This window comes from Erpetoichthys calabaricus, chromosome 2, assembly GCF_900747795.2.
Source record: "Erpetoichthys calabaricus chromosome 2, fErpCal1.3, whole genome shotgun sequence".
Lineage (NCBI taxonomy): Eukaryota > Metazoa > Chordata > Cladistia > Polypteriformes > Polypteridae > Erpetoichthys > Erpetoichthys calabaricus.
The window spans coordinates 38,507,106-38,530,440 of NC_041395.2; the positions used below are offsets into that span (position 1 = coordinate 38,507,106).

The 23,335-nt window shown below is 37.2% G+C and overlaps 1 protein-coding gene across 4 annotated transcripts in view; it reads right to left on the bottom strand.

Annotated features, from left to right (window-relative positions):
• LOC114645774 (solute carrier family 12 member 6-like) overlaps positions 1 to 23,335 on the bottom strand; it is a 74,394-nt gene that overhangs the window by 35,444 nt on the left and 15,615 nt on the right. For all 4 annotated transcript variants that reach the window (XM_028793610.2, XM_028793611.2, XM_028793613.2 and 1 more), the window contains 10 exons: positions 19,062 to 19,193; positions 10,836 to 10,982; positions 10,638 to 10,692; positions 8,887 to 9,017; positions 8,495 to 8,736; positions 8,134 to 8,345; positions 7,626 to 7,790; positions 7,418 to 7,516; positions 7,271 to 7,328; positions 4,972 to 5,146 (listed from right to left, as the gene is read on the bottom strand). In XM_028793610.2, the coding sequence (XP_028649443.1) occupies positions 4,972 to 5,146; positions 7,271 to 7,328; positions 7,418 to 7,516; positions 7,626 to 7,790; positions 8,134 to 8,345; positions 8,495 to 8,736; positions 8,887 to 9,017; positions 10,638 to 10,692; positions 10,836 to 10,982; positions 19,062 to 19,193 (1,416 nt within the window). The remainder of the gene's footprint in view (positions 1 to 4,971; positions 5,147 to 7,270; positions 7,329 to 7,417; positions 7,517 to 7,625; positions 7,791 to 8,133; positions 8,346 to 8,494; positions 8,737 to 8,886; positions 9,018 to 10,637; positions 10,693 to 10,835; positions 10,983 to 19,061; positions 19,194 to 23,335) is intronic.

Consider the following 23,335-nt stretch of genomic DNA (forward strand, 5'->3'; position numbering starts at 1 on the left):
TAAACCACCAAGAAAAGTAACATTGCAACAATGCACACTACGAACCGATCGCTGTAAACAGAAGTGAAAACAAAATCAAGCCCAGTGCATTCTTTAACTGCCTTCCTACCTATGCTAAGCGTCCAGCCCCCGCTCTCTCTCTCGCGCTGCCTGTGTGTGTGCGTCTGTGTCTCTCTCGCACTGCCTGTGTGTGTGTGTGTCTCGCTCTTGCTCACTGCACAGGAAATGCACAGGGAGAGACTGAACATGTACAAACCGAAAGGGAAACTGGCTTGTTCGTATACCGAGTGTGTGGTCGTGAACCGAGGCAAAAGTTTGGCAAACTTTTTGGTCGTAAACCGATCTGCATGTGTACCGAGATGTTCGTGAACCGAGGTTCCACTGTATTGTAAACATAAAATTCACGTATTCTATTTTACCATTGAATGTCATGATGACAACATGCTAAACTGAATACACCACATTATTCTCACCAGCTTTATTAAAGTCCTGGAAAACTCTCAGGCACCACCAAACTAACCATGAGATAGAATCCCCCTACTATTAGTTTTTGAAAGTTCTACATTCAAAGTTTATTCCATTGCTGTTTATTTCTGTTCATCTTAATTCTCCTGTTTGGTTTTCCTTACGTACTTCCCCTAATTTCTCTCTGAATACTGTGCTTAGTCACTCAGCAGGCATCATTGGCTCCTCTTGACACTGAGAAGCAGTGGATCTGATATGGCACCTCCTTTCGATATCACATTGTGTTTCTTGCAAAAGCATTTACTCCCTTGACTAATTCTCTGATTTTAAGGAGTAAGCCCCCTAAAATTTGTTTTCTGTTATATTTTTATTTCAAAACACTAAAACTTTGAGTAATTAATGTGACATTTATTGATAAAGGAAATAAAAAAGGAAAAAGACTGTTTGCCTAACTGAATATCCCAGCTTTAAAACTGTCCAGGGGTGATTATAGCCTATTCTTCTGGCCAGATTTGCACTAGGTCACTCAGGTTAGTTGTGCTTGTACACACTACCACAGACTTTCAATCACTGAGAAAAGTGCTTTAACAGAGCCTTTGTAGGTCATTCACCTTTATGGCATTAGGCCACCCCAAGGTTACTTTGGCCTTGTGTTTAAGATCACTACCCTGCTAATAGATGTTCTTTTACACAAGTTTCATTGTTTTAGTAGACTGAAACTTTCTCCTGAAGCATTTCTTGTATTTTTAACCATCAATTCTTCTTGATGAGAAGGAGGATCACTGCATACTGTTACTATCACCATACAGTACTGGAGGTTTGGTGTTTCTTGTGGTGTGGCCAGTATGATGTTACCAACCAAACATCTGTTTGAATTTTGGTCAAAAAAAGTCTCTTGTGGTCTTATATGGCAACAAAACCTTTTCCCATCACAAATGGATCACTTCAACAATTATTGCAGGCTCTTCTCAACTGTCTTAAGAATTTTTTTTGTGCTACTCTTCTGTTCATGCCAGTTTTATGCAGAGCTCCTGACATGGTTGACTAATACACCTTTACCCCAGTTTCAGTTACTAAACTCTGTAGCTCCTTCAAAGTGAATCTTGGCCCCTCTGTAGACTGTCCCACAACAATCCTTTTTGTTTACAAGGATTTTTTATGCAGATGACATTTTCTAGACAGCATCTTGGTAGTTTGGTATTGTTTCCACTTCCAAATAATTTAACCAAATTTCGTCACTGGGGCCATCAAAACAGAAAACTGTTTTGTACCCTTTTCCTAATTTATGCATTTGAATCAATTTACTTCTCTCTCTTCTTTTGGAAAGTCTTCAATTTCACAACTGTCCTTCAGATTCACAACTGGAATAATGATTGCTTAACTGGGGTTTTTATCCAGAAAAGATGGCAGTTGTTTGAATGATTCAGTATAAGGCAAATATGTCTGTTTTATGTAAATACTTTCCTTCTGTGTATACTTAGCATTTCCACAATATAGGAATTGAATATTTATGCAAATAGCACTTTTTCTTCTTTTGCTTAAGATTTTAATTTCTTTAAGTTTTTTTTTTTATTATTATTTTAATAACATCACTGTTAAAAATGAGTTTCAGAGCTTTGAACTAAAAATAATACAGAACAGAATTTCAGCATATGACTTGTTATATGCAGTAGTGGAGCAGATGGAAAAAGAACACCAAGAAAGAATCCAGTTATGAATAATATAATACAATTTGGTGTAAGACAATGCTGTGATCAAAGTCCCAAATGAAGTACACCCTCTCAATACAGACTGTGGTGAATGTCACACCACTGCATTCAAATGGTGATTATTATAGCTTTACAGAAATCGTGTTTTGTGGTATGTGCTGTAGAGTACTCTCTCAAATGATCTTCATGCCTAGTAAATCTTATTATGCATCACTGGTACAATTAATGGAGTTTAGGTAGTTTCATATTCTTGGCCTTTGCGATGCGGGAAGGTCCATAGTATTTTGGTGTTTGTAACCAGAGGAAGAGGAGAGGACAGCCCAATTGTATGGATTCATCTCAAGACTGGTGCATCACAAAGGAGGCGATGGCACACTAAACAGCCACAGCATCATGCAGTATAGCCACCTCCTGGACTATAAGCAATCATCTTTTTACAGCAGGACTCCGATTAGTGTTCCAGTGGCAAGAGTGGCACTTACTCACTATCACCACCAAGCACGCCTGCAAGTGGTGCCTTGAATGGGCTGCTTGGAGGACGGAATAGCAATTTACTGTCTTCAGTGATTAAAGAAGATTATGAATGGTTACATATGTATCTGACAGAGACCTGGTGAGTGGCAACACCTATCATTTATATTCTTGAGGCACACAAGGCTCACAGTAGGAATCATGATGTGAGGTGCTATCCGATACAATGATTGTTCACATTTGTGGAAGGAACATTGACCAGTGCTACCTACATAAGTGATTTCATCAAGCCAGTCCTGATCCTATTCCTCAAGGAAATGGGAGATACCTTGCTGGAAGAACCCTAACATGAAGTAACCTCCACAAAACTTTACAATGGGGATAGTGCGATCTAGCCAGTACAGGGTCTAATTTCTAGTCACATGCATTATTTAATATCGAAGCCAATGTACTCCACTATAGTCTCAGTAAACCAATTTTATCACTTATCTGCCATGTCCTTGACTTCATATTTTACAAACATTTTGCAGGCTAGAAATTAGATTTTTATTTCATCCAGGCAATTTCCCTAGTGGCATTTTTATAAGCAACATTTAAAAAATAATGGTATGGTTATTTTATGTATAAATGGTGTTTTACTTTCAGTGTACCTATATTTGAAGAAAAAATATTTATATATATATTTATTGGATAGTTGTTTTTATTATTATGAATTTCTACAGCTCTTGTGTTTCTCTGTTTCTTTTACCATTTTGGTTATTGTGTTTTATATGTTTGGTTTTATTGTACAGCACTTTGGTCAGTCCTGATGTTGTTTTTAAAGTTCTTAATAAATGAATAAATAAATAAATAAATAAATAGGCAATAATATAATAGTTGCTGCTACTTTTAGAATTGTGTGGCTTTTCATGATTGCTGCTGTGTGAGGTGCATCAGTTTTCATGGCATGTATAGTACAACTACGTTATCCTAAAGTATAGAAAGCTTGACTACACTTTATGTGATGAATTTAAGACCATTCAGTCAAAACACAGTTTTCTCATTCCTATTAGACATCTAACATCTTTTGTTTTAATGTTTTATTAAAACCATCCATCCATCCATCCATTGTCTCCCGCTTATCCGAGGTCGGGTCGCTGGGGCAGCAGCTTGAGCAGAGATGCCCAGACTTCCCTCTCCCCGGCCACTTCTTCTAGCTCTTCCGGGAGAATCCCAAGGCGTTCCCAGGCCAGTCGAGAGACATAGTCCCTCCAACGTGTCCTGGGTCTTCCCCGGGGCCTCCTCCCGGTTAGACGTGCCCGGGAAAAAACCTCACCAGGGAGGCGTCCAGGAGGCATCCTGATCAGATGCCCGATCCACCTCATCTGACTCCTCTCGATGCGGAGGAGCAGCGGCTCTACTCTGAGCCCCTCCCGGATGACTGAGCTTCTCACCCTATCTTTAAGGGAAACCCCAGACTCGTTCTTTCGGTCATTACCCATAGGTGAGGGTAGGAACGTAGATCGACTGGTAAATTGAGAGCTTCGCCTTGCGGCTCAGCTCCTTTTTCACCACGACAGACCGATGCAGAGCCCGCATTACTGCGGATGCCGCACCGATCCGCCTGTCGATCTCACACTCCATTCTTCCCTCACTCGTGAACAAGACCCCGAGATACTTGAACTCCTCCACTTGGGGCAGGATCTCGCTACCAACCCTGAGAGGGCGCTCCACCCTTTTCCGGCTGAGGACCATGGTCTCGGATTTGGAGGTGCTGATTCTCATCCCAGCTGCTTCACACTCAGCTGCGAACCGATCCAGAGAGAGCTGAAGATCACGGCCTGATGAAGCAAACAGGACAACATCATCTGCAAAAAGCAGTGACCCAATCCTGAGCCCACCAAACCGGACCCCCTCAACGCCCTGGCTGCGCCTAGAAATTCTGTCCATAAAAGTTATGAACAGAATCGGTGACAAAGGGCAGCCCTGGCGGAGTCCAACTCTCACTGGAAATGGGTTCGACTTACTGCCGGCAATGCGGACCAGGCTCTGGCACCGATCGTACAGGGACTGAACAGCCCTTATCAGGGGGGCCGGTACCCCATACTCTCGGAGTACCCCCCACAGGATTCCCCGAGGGACACGGTCGAATGCCTTTTCCAAGTCCACAAAACACATGTAGACTGGTTGGGCAAACTCCCATGCACCCTCCAGGACCCTGACCACCTTTGTAAAAAAAAAAAAAAAAAAAAATTAGAACAGAGAACCTCTGAATATTACTGCCAACAAGGAATGCTCACAACTTAATCAATAAACAGTTATCATCCTATAAAAAACACCTACTAACCCGCAGAAAAGGAATGATCTGGTCTTTAGCAATAGCCTGTAGAAGCCTGGGTGCTCCCGTTAAACTCTGTAGTCCAGCACCACATGTAGAGAAGAAGGAGCCAATCACAATTACCCATGGAGAGGGCCAAGAGAGAATTCCCACCACCAAGTTACCTTGCACAGAGTCTCCAAACCTGTAGAAACGCAAAGAAAAGTTGCTAAACAAAACACTTCCAGAATTAAAAGGTGTGTGGAAGAAGAGGAGAAATACCTAACCAAACATCTGAAGTTTACCTGATGTTTATGAGGATAGAAATGACTACCTGATTAATCTTCTTTCAGTTCACAAATTACATTAAGGGTATCAAATAACTACCTTTTGCCTGTTGTCTCTCCTGTGTAAACTGAAACTTTCATTTTATAGTGTGTGATAAAGGTGACTTGGTAAAGAAAGCATCAGACTTAAAACCTTAGACTTTAGATTGCACCAGTCTGACTTTGCCCTGGTCCCTATTCTACTTGAATTATACTGTTCAATATACAGCAGACACTAAAGACCTTAACATATATAGTACAATAATTATCACCTAAAAGATGGATTTGTGGTGCTTTAGGGGTTATAGCACAATAGGAAAAGGAAGGTACACAAGATAGAAACACAAATTTTAACGCAATGCTCTGGCTCCAGTTCCAAACTTCCCCCAACATGTATGTTATTGTTAAAAGACCCCATGCAGACATATGCATTAAGTGGTCCCTGCAATCATCTGGCATTCCATTCAAGGTTATACGGAGTTGGATTTAATGGATTTTAGAATATAGAGTATGTAAGCTCCTTCTTTTCAAAATTCACAGAAAATGCTGTAACTTTTACATCATTTATATATAGCCTACAGTCTGCCTGCCACCTACTCATAAGGCATAATGCAGATTTGCACTGCCCAAGAGAAGGAAATAAAGCAATATATTAGCACTGAGCAGTTCAAGTGAATTATTCCCTGCAGCCAGCCTGCCTTCCACTTACCCTTTTGGCCTAATGCAGATTTGCACTGCTCAAGGGAAGGAAATAAACCTGTATGTGCCACCGAGCAGTTTAAATAAATTATCAGAAGTGGCTGAACAGCTTTAATTTAAAAGCTAAAGATTTAATCTCTTTTACAGATTAACAAAGCAGAACATTTGATTGTTTAATAGCCAGTTGATAAATGAAATTTCCAAAAAGGTTTGATTGCCTAGACAAGCATTACTGGGAAACAGACCTTGTTTGGGCTATTTGTATTTTTGGTTACACATATACACACACAAACTCCCCAAACAAGGTCTGTTTCCCAGTAATGTTTGTTCAGGCTATCAAATCTGATGTATACACACCTAATGTACATACATAAATACACACAAACACACACACATTTACATATACATAAACAACTCTCTACAGGGATATTTCTGTTTTAGCTAATCACTTTGGTTACACCTACATATTATGGCATTGCTCATTAGCACCAGTTTGATATATTTGCCTATTCAAGCAGGCCATATGCCTACAAAAATATCACATTTTTTAACTGGAAAGTGGTCTTTTACTTTTACTATGTTCCTTTTTTATGGACATTAATATATCTTACTGTATTGCTTCGTCTTTTTTTTTTTTTTTTTAACAAAATGAAGGTCTGGTACTTTGAAATCTGCTCTTTTTTACTAATCCGAAAGATATAAAATAACTGTCGCTCAGTTGTCATTTTCTAACCTGCTTAGTCCTGAACAAGGTTGAAGGAGACTGCTGAAGCCTATGCAAGCTAGCATAGGGCGCAAGGCAACAACAAACCATGGATAGGATGCCAGACCATCACGGGACAAATACATAGACACAGACACCTACCGACCACACACTAGGGCCAATTTAGGATTGCCAGTTTACCTAATCTCCTTGTTTTTGGATTATGCGAGGAAACCGGAGCACCCAGAGAAAATCAATGCAGACATGGGGTGAACATGCAAAATTTCACACAGGGAGGACCCTGGACGCGAATCCTGGTCTCCTTACTACAAGGCAGCAGTGCTACTATGCCGCCCTATAACTGTCTAAAGCGATTTTTTTTTGTGAACTATGTAAAGTGCCCAAGGCTTTTACATGGTGCTATATATAAACACAAACACATACACAAACATATTTTTTTGTTTGAAAACTATATTCTATAATCCTGGTATTAAGCAGTAAAATGCATTATATACATTGTTCAAACAAGCATCTAAGATCTAGAAACAACAACTCAAGGTACAGTCCATAGAACAATGCCAAAATGAGTTCCGATACTTACTTATCTCTTAATACTACACCCTCAATACAGGAACCAAACAGGACAACGTTGGAAAGATCTGTGTGACTATTAAGGCTAATAAGGCAATCAAAAAAAAAAAAAAAAAAAAAAAAGACTAAAACAATTTGCTAATTGCTGACAGGATACAAACTAGAGAAGTAGTAAGGATGGCCAGAATAGTTCCAGTTGGAATAGACTTCTGAGCATCCTTTAGGTCCCCGGAGCGGTTTGATCCAGCCATTATACCTGTCAATACACAAAAAGGGTTACATATCATGAGAAAACATAGCAGGTCCATGTGTGAAACTAGAGGAGACTCACACATCTCTCATAGCCAGGTGATTTAATAAGATACCTGTAACCGAGGGGAAAAAGATTCCAACCAAGAGGGTAAAGGATGTGGTAAGGTCAGCAAAAACGTATGGATGTAGGTTTGATGGTGCCTCTGACACACTGACTGTAGGGAGAGACGTTTTTTGAAGTATATCACCCTTTGTAAGATAAGAGCTCCAGAGGTTTTCTAAGGAAAAAAAGCAACAATAGTTATCAATACTATCAAACACAGAGTATATTTAAATATATTATTTTTTATCTTTATTATTGAGCACTAGTAGCAATATTGTTGTTGTAACAGGTTTACTATGCCTACCATTAGGAATGTTATTAATATATAGCAGTTTATTTTATTATTATTATTATGATGATGAGTACTTTAATCTTTCATAATCTTGTTTTCATTAATGGGTACTATTCATTAATTTAATGTGGGGGGTTATTACAATCATATCTACAGTATATACATTATAACCATTATTTGCATACTATTCTATGCCACTCAGATGTCCACTTTTTCCACACCCTACCTAAAATGATGCTACTGGCCAGTCCGGGGATACCCTGAATCTCAGTCAGCTCATTCTGAGTGAAATAGTCACTGCATGTGGCATTCAGTTGGTCAGATGCACAGAACTCCTGCCACAGCAAGGTGGTGGTGATTGTCTCATTGTTTTGTATTGTTTTGTTACAGGCATACCACTTGTGGCGTGAAAGCGTGTGATTACCCAACATGCACACCCTAAAGGACAAGGAAAAAGAAAAGAACAACTTACAAAGAGACACCTTTAACACAATACAAATATTTTTAATAAGTTCAGAGTGCTTTAGGGCTGATGTGCTTACTATAGGAGGTACGGGTTCAGAATCCATAGTTAAAAAGAACCTTACGGGAAGTGTGGAGGAGCAAATGCCGATTTCAATGCTCCAGCGTAGATAGACAGAATGGAAATAACCACACAAGCCAAGAAGAGAGATGCCAATTTGTTGACATACTTGACACCGACAAACACCACTATAGCCATGAGAGCCAGAAAGCACGTGCCATATACACGCATATTGTTCAACATGGTAGCCGCTTCATCATTCTCATCTTCTGCTACAAATATTGCCGCATCCGGAAAAATGTACATCTGGGTAAAGACAGGAAACATATAAACAAAAATCAGGTGCAAGTCAGAGAATCTGAACCTGTAGAAGTTAGCTCATAATCTTAAATGCAGAACCTGAATACAGAACATCAGATAAATAAAGAACTAAGAGAAAAAGAAAAATAAGCTCACCAAAAAAATCTCAATGGCCCCTAGAATGTACATAGAGCCTGCAAAAGTTGTTCCAAGATAGAAACACAGTCCAACAGCCCCACCAAACTCTGGACCAAGGGATCTTGAAATCATGAAGTATGAACCACCCGCTGCAAAAAAAAAACAAAAAGAAGGTAAATTAAAGGACAAGCCACCTATGTGTTTGCCTTGCAAATAAGACAATCATTAAGTATAATGCTTTACCCGGCACTTTTCACTGGGCAAAAAATGTCAAGTCAAAATACAATCAATTGAAAAATAGCTCATAAACTAAGAAATAGGGGGTGAGGTGAAAATAAAGCACATGGAAGTAATCTGTACTGCAAATAGTATAAAAAAAATAATAAAAAAATGCAATGATGTAATAAAACAAATGTTCTCACAAAGCATTCTCCAGCAGAAAAAAATGGCACCAAGCCCCAGGCCTCAGTCCCTCACCAGAATTTAATCTGTAGCAATTTAACAAACCTTTGGCAAATTACTAAGGCTGAGCTAGTTCAGATCACAGCATTAGCTCAGAGTGGTTGGATATTTCAAATGTGCTGCTTAGCTCGTCAGGACAAACATTTAAGACGGAACAAACTGGATAAAGGAAATGTTAGTATATAGTAGCAGGTAAACCCTGCAAGTTCTATCAGTTCTAAACTGCCTCTGTGTAAAAGTATCTGTGTGCAACCTGCCATGAACTAGCATACAATCTATGTCCTAATTTGCATGTGTGGCATATGATGCAAGCACTGGCTACCTTCAACAGAATTAATATCTGAGGATGTACTGTATATTGGTTTGATTTATAGGAAAAAAGTAATGTGCAAGAGAGAACAACAAAAAACGAATATACACCATATCTTATCAGAGATACCGAGAAACTAACTCAAAGTACAGCAAACCTTCTTTTGCTTGTACCCATTAATATGTACAGGACATACAGACATACTGTATATGTATTAGTAGCTTCAAATATAAATGTATTTAAAGCTACCGATGTGCAACGTTCCTGTGTACACTTAAGTTATTTTGCCTGCAACTTAGTCTAAACACACTATCCTACAGCACTATGCATAACTGCAATAAAGCTAGATTTAGAACACAACAATGTTTCATAAAAATAAGCCAGATAAGAAGGCCAATGTTTGACTCGTTTACTCACCCCTCTATTTGCCATTATTAGTGTAAGAGAGATGGTGATTGGGTTACAATCATCTCTTTCTTTTTTAGGCCAGTACATGCTCCAGTGAGACAGAGCAACAGGGTGGGATGAGCACTTTCTTCTTTTTACACTGCTAACCTTGAGTAAGAGGGAGCAAAAGTACTGGGAGAATACATCTCACTTTTCTCATACATCCTTGAATGAAACGGGGCTACAATATATAAGTTGTACAGTACATCTCCCTCTCTGTCTGTCTGTCTGTGCTGCTGTGAGCTAGACTGATGAGAGTACAGGAGGCCTTCCTTGTACCATATAAGGAAAAAGGTGTGCCACCTGCCAGTTCACGTAAAACTGAATTCAGTCAAGTTTAAGTGGCGGTTCTACTGTACTATTAAAGAAAACAGAATATACTGTACCTTTAATTTATATCAAAACATTTCAAATGAGAAATATCACTGAGCACTTTTAAAAGTAACTAGCAATACCACAAGTAAAATAATGGGAAACAGTAGATAAAATAAGGAATAATGAAGCACTAGAAACTATGTGTTGCATATCATTAATGGAGAGTTTACCCTACCTGGCACAACTCCATTTGTAGCAATGGCACTCATCGAAATGGCTGTCAGCATTGTCTGAAAGGATTAATAAGATGTATTAATGTACAAAGCAGGAGACACTCCAGTAGATACCTTCATCCTTGGCTAATAGTCACCTCTTAGACTCTTACCTATCCTTACAACAGCCTGACATGCACACCATTGTTCTTGGTACTTACACAGCAGCAACAGATGAACACTATGCACAGTGCCTGAAGGACGCCTGCATTTCCCACTACCCAAGTCAATCTCAGAAAGAGGATAACTCCAAAGATGTTCTGCAGGCAAGGTAGGTACACTCCCATGAACGTGCCCATTTGAGGACTCTGCAAAAAAAAAAAAAAGCCACAAGATTAACTTGAGTAAGAGAGTATTGCTCCCAGTGAATTGTCCCGAGTGTTAACATTAAATTGGAGGAGTTTTCTGTAGTTTGTCCAAGTACAGTTCGAATATTCAGGAGTTATAGATTAAAAAAAATTTTTTGACAATATGAGGAAGTAGACTCTCTTCCCATTTCTTTTTCTTCTCCATCTATCTTTATCCACCTATTAAACTCATCAGATTTATTTATTTTTACTAGCTTTATGTTTTACTACGTTGGCCATGCTCTCTTTCTCAGGGGTGGGGGTTGATTTGTTTTCAATCCTATTTTTTGTAAAAATAGATCTATTTGTATGGAATGATTAAAATAAAATCAATAAAATTAAAAAAAAAATACATTTGACAATATGATGGAAAGTATAAAACAAGATGGCTAATAGATGGTGATATCTTTATCTCACAATAAAATTAATATTGCTAAAATAAATACCTACCAAAACTTGTGGTATTTTTTTCCCTGATATTACCAAATCATTTTTTTTAATTAAATACAATTCTGATTCCATTTGGAAAGGCCATGTATAAAAAACACAGTTGCAAGGGCTTTGAACATGCTGAATATTTAGCTACGTATCGTGTGTATACATCATCTACCTGTCTGTCTGCCTATTTTTGCGTTTTATACTGGATACCCAGCACAACAAAGGTAACTTGAAAGCTGGTTGATATACTATGTCTATGTAGATTATACTACTTCCAAAAAGGTCAGTATACAGAATTCTATAAATGTTGCAGTTTCTCAAAGGTTTATGGAAAATTTCTCTACCTTTAGTCTATGGTAGATATCCAATACGTCTGTGTTATTTTACACTAACCTAATTGCACTTTTTCTACACATAGCTCTCTCATAATGGTCAGTTACTTTTACAACCATCTCTCACAGAATTTCTGTATACTAACTTTGTCACTTGTTGGAATGCTACAACAAAATAACACATTCTCCAAACACTTAAAACATATTGTAGTCTTGCAAAAGTTATTTTTGTGAACATTGTAAAGTACTTTGCAATGTTGTACTCTATGAAAGGTGTTGCAAGAAGTAAATATTGAGAAATTGAACAGAGTATTTCCTTTGTTCCCTGTGGATATGCAGAAATGTACAAAATCAGAAGGACACAGACAGAGCTGGTTTATACATGGTCTTGTGCTGACAGAATATTGTCAATCACAATATATAAAATCAACTCAGATAACTATTATTATTCTGACAATTAAATGGGAAGAGACATTAAACTTTAACCGCATTCCTGCAACGATTTCAAAATGTTCATGTTCCCGCCAGTCCCATGACCTTTCCCTAAAAAGATAAGCCAGTAGAGCCATAGAGTGTTTCATGTGACCCACTTAGAATGAAAGATAAACAGCAATGTACTAGAATTTTTAAAATATTTATTAGAGGGACCTTGGAGCAGAAAACAGCATAACTACTACGAAAAAGCAAACATGACAGAAAATCTTCAAATAAAAGCAAAGAACTGAAAACCACAGCAAGAATAAAAAACATACACCATTACACTGTTATTAATATTGGTATTCAAAAACACCTGATCAGTTTGTTACAGAATGCAAATAAACATTACCATTAAGAATTAATTATTTTAATAGTTTTCACAGTACTGGTAACACTCACTCTGTCATTGGCATGTCAATGTCAGATCTAGTGTAGCAATGGATTAATACAGCATTCAGCAGGTAATGAGTGAAGGTAACAGTTGCACTACCTGGAAATGGGCATTACAGGAACCAAGTTCATCCAAACATAACGACCCACATGCACCCCACACACACAGTCACAATGAGTTTTTAAATATATTAGTGCATATTCCAAATTTGAACCACTCTTAACTGCATTTTATTACCACACTGAACACGGGTGAAGATTCAAAAATGCAAGCTTCTATCAAGGTGTAGTCACCTATGCAGCAGCCTGTCACTACTTACTGGTTATGAAAAATGCTGAAGAGGTTACCTTAAAAAAAACATTTTTTCTGCCTTTTTGCATTTACCATTTTCTTTTATGATACAGCAGATTGGAAAAGACACTTTATTGTAATTTTGTACTTGACAAAGTGTCTTGAAATGATACATGCTTTAAATTGAAATAACTGAGAAATGCAAACGCTCTTTCATGGCGATTGTTTTGAAAGTTTATGGAGCATTCTAGGAATGGTTTAAAAGAATTCAGAACTTAAGCAATACAAACATTATAATGCACATTGTGTTTTATAAAGTCATATAATTTAATTGAACTTGCATGTTCAGAAAAAAAGTAATTTATTACATATTCCTAATGTATACAATGCTTTGTCCTGAGAATATTGAGCAGCAGCTAGTTCTGTGTGTACCACCCAACAACGATCTCCCCCAATAGACTTTACTATTGTGGCATCATCAGAGAATTTCTACAGACGGTACAATTCAGTTTCCTACCTAGAGTATGATGTGTATGGGATAAACAAAAAGGGAGCCAATACTGTCTACTACCGGGTCTTCATGCTGTATATATTGCCCAACAACCATATAAACTATGGTCTGCTAGACAAGTAATCTGTAATCCAAGATATGAACCTGTCTGGGTCAACCAGAGCTTTACCTGCAAACAACATCAACAATACAAGTTGCAAGGTGTTGAATGTGGTAAAGACACTAACACTCACAGTGCTCACAGCTTTGCCCAAGTGGGAGTAAGCTCTATTCAGCAGACAGATGACACGATCATATTTGAGTAGAAGGTGCTGGTATTTAAATTGCTGGAGATCCAGTGCTGACCTGACCAGAGGTCTTAGGTAATGGAAGACTTGCATTACAGGATCTAAATGATGTGTGAAGGTGGTTGTGACGCCAGTGCTGACCTGACCAGAAGTCTCAGGTAAGGGAAGACTTGCCATTATAGGATCTAAATGATATGTGATGGTGGTTGTGATGATGTGCAATGTTGGTGACATTGGCTGATAAAAATTGAAATCTTATAATTACCCAAGATTAGTAACTAGACTAAGCAGAATGACTTTAAAAATGCTACACCACTGGAATATTTTGCTGGCTCAAGTTGTGGCTTAAAAGTATTACTGTAATATCCACAGATATCTTGCAGCCACCTTCAAACACCTTTTTGCTGATACAAACATGCCTTGCAGCTTTGGAGTTTTCTCAGCTCTTTTCCTCACCTGGTTTGCGCTGTGGTGGCCTGTCCAGAATAGCATAATAGCAACAACAGGTGGATGGTGTGTGAATGGGGTCCTTTCAGTAAGAGAGGAGTCAAGATGACAGGTGGTGTGTTAGAAATTTCAGCAGAGCAGTTAGACTTACAGAGAGGGGGAAGAACTGTGACCACACTGAATGTCCAGAGGAGTATATAGGTGAAATGGAGGGAGTAGAATGCCCTTTGTCAATTGAAATATTGGATAAACTTGTTGACCATGTCACTGTGACCCCCCATAGATTGGCAATTGGAATGTTTATAGCTAAAAATGTTTTCACACCCTTATAGATTGGTATTTGAATTGTTTATAGCTAATGATATTTTCAGACACTTCCATACTTCTAGATATTCCTCAGTTCCGACACATTCCCCGCCTTCTTCTTTTAGATATCTTTACCCTCCCTGAACAGATCTTTAGGTAGCCATTTTAATTTCCTTCCTGTCATTTGATCTTAAGCTCTCTCCTTCTGATTACGAAGAACCTTCAGAATACTAATGACCCAAGATTTATTTTTGGTGAAGTAGCATATACTCTTGGTGGCTATTATAACGCCTGTGAAGGAACTGAGGTAATCTGTAATGCAGTCTATTAGATCATCTATTTTAGAGTTGCATTTATATAAAATTTGCATATACAAGTAGATACAGTATAAAGACTTCTTTCTATCCATAGATTTTCTGAACCCATCTATTATAGTTCAAGGCATCAGTATATTACAGGATACATATGCAGATACAGTACATTTGCACATGCACACACACATCTACTCTCATTCACACAGAGCAATTTTGGAGTTGCTAATTAATATAACACACATCTGAGATGTTGGTTCAAATCTGAGCACTTCAAGAAAATTGAAGCTATCCCTAAATTTGACTGAAGCAAGTTAGTTTGAATTGGGTTCATTAATGTGCACAGAGACAAACTGTTGTCTTGTCCAGGACTGTATCCTGCTAAGGCAACTTTAGCATCAGCAATTTTGGACTACAATAAGCAGGTTCAAAAACGAATGGATGGAAAGCCAGTCTACATAAAAATTATATATTCAATCAAATATATATTCAAGTGTCTGTTAACAGATGCATAATATTAACAATGATACCATTTAATTTATTGTGAAAACTATGTGGTTCTGAATATTGTTAAAATATTCCTATTAATCATTCATAAAAGAAAAAAAATCTTGTTATGCCCTATATGCCACAAACAGATCTCTTCTTCATTTTTTAGATTTTTTAATCTTTTCTAAGTCAAATTCCTTGAGACTCAGGCCAGATTCAAATTTCCTGCATGAAAGTATACAATACTGCCAAAGTAACAAGTACTTATATTTTGTATGTTGTCACCTGAAAGACAAGTGTGAAATATTCAAGTCTTAGACAAATAGTATAAGCAACTGTTGAATGTATGTCTCTTCACTTGCTTTGTCTTTTACTGTCTCCACAGATCTACAGCTGTAATGACTCAACTGTCAGTCACATGTATTTTATTAAGACAGCTAATTGTTACCAAGCCTTGAGACTCTAGCTCTAACACTAATTTGAATTTTGTTCTGTTTTATTAGCTTTGTAATTTGTTGATATTGGGTTTGTTTATGTTACTTCAGATACAAGTGCTTGCTAAATAATCACACTGATCACTGTATCACAAAACATACTGAACTCAGTTTAGTTAAAAAAAGAACCCATTAGTGAAAGCTTGCTCAAGCTTCTGGCAAGCAATCACAGGAGCAACTTTGTGCAACAAGTTTGTCCAATCAAAAACGACTTGACCAAGTTTTTCTTCTGTACAGAATTCCTGTAGTTCCATTGTCTACAACATGAAGAATGAGATTATGTCAGTTTTTGGACACAAAGAATCTGACATTGGCCATAACCTTAAGTATATTTATCTGCCACTAATCAAAAGTCAAATAAAGACGCACCATGTGCCAATAAGTATCTATAATTAAATTCCAGGCTTTGCTGAGGAACCCACATTTGATAAGGAAAAGGCTAATGTTTAATAATGAAAAGAAAACTGTTCATTTCACTGATGATAACAGTGTATATCCAACCAAAATACAAATGGGCTGTTGCTGCAAGTGTTGTGTGAATACAAAATGTGTATTATGTCAATGGTGATTCAACACATTTGATACTTTCTATTGAATTCTGAATATTTACATTTTAGTACATTCTAAAAACGATTAAAACTAAAAAAAAAAGAAAAGAAAAACAGGCAGTGCACTGGCTAGGATCTGAACCCAGGACTTTAAGTGAGGCAGCAATGTTTAACTGCTCTGTCGAATATAAGCCAAAAATCTGGTTTCATCTCTCTATTATAAAAAAAAATCCTAGAAGAGAATGACTAGGGAGACGAGATCTTCACATTAAGATCACAGAAGACACTTAAAAGACCAGCGAGACAAAAGAGACTGGTCATGGAGCGTCTCGCGGGGACCTTAAACATGAGATTTTGTGCCAAGAGTTTGACTCAGGACCGTCTTGCAGGGATGTAGAACATGAGATTCTTGCAAGACATGCTCTACTTATAACCAATATCAAATAAGAGCACAGGCAGCAAAACACTCAGTCGTGTCAAGGCTTTGAGCACACAAAGATCCAGGGCTCTCAGCGCATATAAAACGTATAAGGACAATACGTTATAGATAAAACATCGACGACTAAGCGAAAAAGAGCGAGCAGCATGGAGAAAAGAGACTCAAAAGTGTTGAAGAGAAAAAAATGTAAAAAAGAAAAAGAATAATCGAGGTGCAAATTCAGAAAATAAGGAAAGTAATAATCAGCCAGGAACAAGTGGAATTGAAAAAAAAAAGCACGTCCAATTGGGCTCAGAATTAAAAGACAAAGAGTAAAAGACAAAGTAGAACTTCATAAAGACATTCAAAAATGTTGGCGCTTTATACATGCAGAGCAGGTTAGAGATTATGAAAGCAGTGGAATTCGAAAGGCTCAAAAAAACGATGGTGTGATAGACATGTGGAGAAAGGTAAAGAATATGAAAGCAGGAAAATTCAAAAGTATTGTAGCATCCCAGGCAGGTTGAAGCGTTTTTTTTTTTGAGTGACTGTTAGGTTCAATTGAGGGAGGGCGTAGTACTGCACAGAAAACTGACAGCGGGGTATTGATTGATGCGATAAGGGGGGGGGGGGTCCCGGGTTCCGGGACGGGAGGAGGGGTTGGAGAGGGTGCTAGAAAGTTGTGTTTGGGGTTACGAAGTTGGCGTTTTTTTTCTTGATTGTTCAAGTAAAACATTTGTGAGACTTTACTACATTTTTTTTTTTTTTTTTACTTCTTCTCTTTTCGAGCCGGACGCGGAGGTTGATACAGTATCAAAAAAAGATAGTAAAGATCGCATTAGCACAAACAAAAGGAAATTATTACTCGAAAAAAGGGAAAATAATCATCACGGACCAGGTGTAATTGAAAAAATAGCAGGACAAAACGAGGTCAGAAATAAAAGAGTATAAAACAAAGTAAAACGTCATAAAGAGGTTAAAAAACAAGGGGGCCACACACATGCAGAGCAGGTTAGAGATAATAAAAACAGTGGAATTCAAAAAACATGCAGAGCAAGATACAGAATATGAAAGCAGAAAAAAACGACAGTGTCAAAACAAAGAAAGTAAACATCGCATTAGAGCAAACAAAGAGAAATTATTACACGGAGAAATAAAGAAAAGACAAATAGAGATCGAATATATGGACAATAACGAAAAGACGAATAGAGATCGAATATATGGACATAGGTAATATGTCAGAAGTATGTAAATATTGTAAGGCTTTGAAGTTTAAGTCAGAGAATTTCAAAAACGTGTTTTACCTCACATGCATTTATTGGTTACTTATATAAATTATTAACTGCTGATGATGTTGATCGTTTTGTCTGTGCTGAAATTCCAAACAGAGAAACCTGTCCTGAATTATAGTGCAAAGTCATTAAACACATGTCTCACGGACCTCATTTAAAAGATTCAGCATGTTGGGACTCTAAAGATTTCAAATATTGTTTTTAAAGAAGTTCTGAAATAAAAGTGAAACTAATGAAATAGCAACAATTCAAAGAAAAAAAAACCTTAAAAGTGTGTATCTCAAAAACCAAACACAGGGGCTGGCGAGCGAAGCGAGCTAGGGGCAAAGCCCCCTAGTTTATAAGAAAAAAAAAATTATATTAGTAACTAATTTACAAATAAAATTTGCAAAAAAAAATGCAGGGCCTATAAAAATTATTCACCCCCTTGGAAGTATCCACATTTTATTGTTGTACAACATTGTAGGTTAGACCACGATTCTGACTCACCACAAGTTTGCCCTTCCACACGCAAGTGAATTTATACCAGAATCAGTTAAAATCCAAAGAGTGTGATCTCCATTGAATTAATTATGAGACATCTAAAACCAGTTGGCTGCACCAGTGGTAATTTCAGTGGGTCAGATTATTGGGAGTATTGGGAGTAAACAATTACTGTATGTGATTACTTTGTCCTTTTAATTTACAATTAATTTATACTACTTTGCAGAGATCTGTTTTTACTTTGACATCAAAGAGTCTTTGTTTTATGTTAATCATTGCCACAAATGCCAAATTCAAGCCACTGCGATTCAGTGTTGTATATCAATAACCTGTAATACTTCTAACAGGATAAATACTCTTTTGAAGCATGGTATACAACATAAAAGAAAAACGTAATTCAGGAGTAATTGTAGAATAGTACATAATGCAAGTATAAAAAGATAAATCTATTTTATAATTATTATAATAGCACGATAAAGCACAATATACTCTGCAAACCAGATGCTCAATTTGGTGCCAAATTACCTTTGTTGACTTTCTTTTGTCCCCCTCAAAGCTTTCTGCCTCCTCATGCTCTTTGGCACCTTGGGTAAGGTTGGTGTAGTTAGCCAACCTGTTGAGCAATGATGACACCTTTGGACGAGTGTCCATCTCCTCCTGAAATTATGTTGAGAATGTGGAAGAAAAATGAATGAGAGATACATGGAATAATTCAATATTTCAACCCACAGTCTAACAAGCACACGTATACTTCATTGGAAGGGCATAATGCATAACCCCAGAAATAATCTAAAGTCATTCATACATAATCAATTCTATGTAATATGTGGGGAGGGTCATATTTGTGCTTAAGAGCCTGTAACACCAGAATAATACTGTCTGATTTCAAATCTCACATAAACCAGGCAGCATCACATTAGCTCTGAATTCATGTAATATAAATATACCTTGGAAAAGGTTTCTACATCTTTGGGCTTTGCTCCATCAATACTCTAAAGCAGGAATGATTAGGTTCAGTCCTGGTGCACTGCAGTGACTACAGGGATTTATTCCAATTCAATTTCTTAATTAAAAGCAAGTTACTGCTGCTAAAGCGTATATTACTCAGAGAACACTTCTATGCTTCATTTTAGTTAACTTGTTTATTAAGAATTCCAACCCTTAATTGCTTTTTTAGTTTTAAGGAGCTGCATTCACCGTTTAATTTCATCTTGATGTCTTCTGCAGCTGCTAATTAACAACTCACATGGTCCCAGTTACACCTGCATGTATTCAGCATTAAGAATCTGTCTTAATGAAATATCTTTAAAGAAACTGATAAGAAACAAAGTGAAGGACTGAGAATTATTCATCTGTTCTGGGCTACAAATAATTTGGATGACATTCTTGGACAGGAAAACTCTAAAATATAAGAATGACCTGACATGACAGAATGAACACACTAACAAGCCATAAAATTAAATAAGTTCTGTTATTGGCAAGCACTGGTTTCTAAGTAAGTAACTATGCTGGAACAAAAGCACATAGCTACTGCAGTGAACTTAAGCACCATTGCCCTGAAAAATAATTTAATTTGCTTCAAGAGGCTTTCCATAACCTACTTTGGAAAGACGATTGATTGAGTCAGTGTTAGATAAGTAGAAGATTTAACAGAATACATGAAAACTAGATCAAAGTAAAAAAAAAAAAAAAAGGGTCAGTGAAAAATTATATAAAAATACTTTACTATAATAATGATGAAAATGTCAAGATTTATAATTACAATGTATAATTGTCTATGACAAAAGGGCTAGTTAAAAAGTCTAGTAATTATGTTTATAAATCAATGAAAATAATAAAAAAAATGAAAAAACACAAACCTAGCAAATAATGTTCAATTATAAAAGTTTTTTAAAATAGTAAAACTTACAACAGAAATACAGTACTATAAAAATAAATGGTAGAAAAAAAATGTAAAAATCAGAAAACAACTCCAAAAACAAAGAACAAAATTGAGCAAAGGCAACAAAATATGTTAACTCAGATGATGTACATAAATGTATAATTCTTCAAGGCAAGAATATATAACAAAATGCACAATTATAATTTAAAGAGTGTTTCAAAAACACAAATGATGGTAACTGAATAATTGAAAAGTATGAAAAAAGTAAATTATAATAGACTCGTATAACCAAATGGAAAAAATCACATTTATAAATAACTCATAATTTTTTTTGTTAAGTCAAAAAAAGGAAAATGCATAATCCAGGATAGTTCATAGAAATATGAGTTCAAATATTTACTATGTTGGTAGTTAGTTCTGACACCCTTAAACACTTGACGAGGATCATCAACAGTCCACAAACTTTGTAGACTCGCTAATGCATTTCGAAGCAAAGATCTCTGCTTTAAGCAGAGTTTAACTTTTAAGAAAAGAACTGAACACATTAGTAAGAATTATCAAATGCTTTTACAGCATTCTTCTTCTTCTTTTGGCTGCTCCCATTAGGGGTTGCCATAGCGGATCATCTTCTTCCATATCTTTCTGTCCTCTGCATCTTGTTCTGTTACACCCATCTCCTGCATGTCCTTTCTCACCACATCCATAAACCTTCTCTTAGGCCTTCCTCTTCTCCTCTTGCCTGGCAGCTCTAACCTTAGCATCCTTTTCCCAATATTCCCAGCATCTCTCCTCTGCACATTAGGGCTGCAACGATTTGTTGACGTAATCAACGACGTCGACTACAAAAAATCGTCGACGCGGATTTTTTATTTTCGACGTGTCATAAACAGAACCTTCAATAGAGGCTCCAGTCACAAAGAACCACATTGGTTTTTGTAACTGCAATGCACTACATTAACATCTGGGGGCAGTATCGTTTGTTATTGTTTGTCAAGACTGCGCACAGTCCTACCAACAAAGAAGAACGTCTGAGGAGGAGAAGAAGAATGTAAAGGAAAATAAATGAGGTTGCAATGGTGAGTCAGATAGAGGAGGGGGAAGGAGATGGAAAAAAATTGAGACAGAAACTTTCTAAAGTGTGGGAGCATTTCACAGAAAAAGAAAAAAAAGTTGAATGCAGATTATGTAAAGTGGAGCTTTCTTTTCACGGCAGCACCATCGTGATGCATGAGCATCTGAAACGAAAGCATCCTGGAGATGTGATCCCGTTGTCTCTTGAGAATTTATGCTGGTGCCTATAGTTAGTTAGGGTCAGATCAGGAGGGGAGGGAGAGCGTGAACGAGACTGAGAAAATAAAAGTAAAAAAATCTAACTTTTACAAGTAACAAATTTACACCCGATCTGTTCGTTTTCAAATAATATTACATTAGTGCGATGATGTATTCTGATTGGTACTATTCAGGTCATACAATGATTTCTTCAAAATGTCACATATTCAAATTATATTATATTATATACATATTCAAAGTGTTATTCTGGTGCTATGCGCTGACACCTGCGCGCTGTGGGCTTATTCAGTGCTAGCAGCAGCACGCAGGTGGCCGGTTGCTTGTGCTATACAGTAACAAGTTGACCTGGCGGCGATCAAAGCACATGTACTGTGCAAGGCATGTACGGGGTCCACTGAGAAACGAAGAGCATTCATGGCACACCTTGCAGAGGAACATTAATTCCTCTGCATGTCCTGGAGTCCTGTGCAGACTGGGCAAGATCGGGGGAAAAAAACGCGGTCATTGATTACAACTGCAAGAAGGTACGTGAATGAATATGAATAATGTTGCATCCGTGCCACAGTGTTTTCCGAAATGTACTATATGGTCATAAAATGAATAATTCCAAATATCATATATACCTATGTCTCTTGTTTTTTTTTTTTGTCATTGCGGCTTTGACATCACGGGCCTTAAGGCGCATACTAATTCAGCGTAAGCAGGAACACTCAATAAAATTGAATAAAAAAAAATCAACTGATAATGAGATACGAGTAAGGCAGATTCGCCAGCGTTTGTGTGTCAGCTTTTATCCATCCAGATCAGAGAATTTCCAGTTCGATTGTCTCAAAACACCACTCATATCTACAGTTATTCCCAGTTGCAGATAAAATGTAACAGCGTCAGATCCCTGGGGGGGCGGTAGTATGTATGTGCTTAATGTGTAATATTAACAATAAGAGCAACTCACTACTCAAAACGGTAAATATACGTGGCAGTCAGGATCGAACCGGGGGACTCTTGATTATAAGTCAGCAATTCCTACCGCTGCACCATGGAAGCTGTTGTATCATCCTTAAACCTTTTGTGAAATTGTTTATTTGATCTTTGCACTTCAGGCTTTACACATTATATAGTTTATGTCTACATTTTGTCATTTATTACTAAAATATGAAAAACGTTTCAGTTTTAATGATGTATTTTCTGGTTAAATTAAATGCACTTTTTTTGTTTAAAGACTACGTGCACTTTAGTTTGTATTGTTTAATGTATTTCTTAGTGTGATGGTCACACTAATATAAAACCATCTGATTATTTTCAAATTCATATGTTTCACTGGTTATTTTAATTTGATTATTATTAATTTTAATCATGTTAATGCAGAGACATCAGGGTGACATTCACAGGTTGACAAGCGTGAGCAGATGAGGTAAGACATGCACTGGAGCCAGAACAGGATGTGCAACCACAGGTCGCAGGCATCAAAATAGTCAGGCATGAAATAATTGTGACTAATTGACTAATCAAAAAATAATATGAACGATTAGTCGACTACCAAAATAATCATTAGTTGCAGCCCTACTGCACATGTCCAAATCAATGCAATCTCACCTCTCTGACTTTGTCACCAAACTGAGCCAACCCT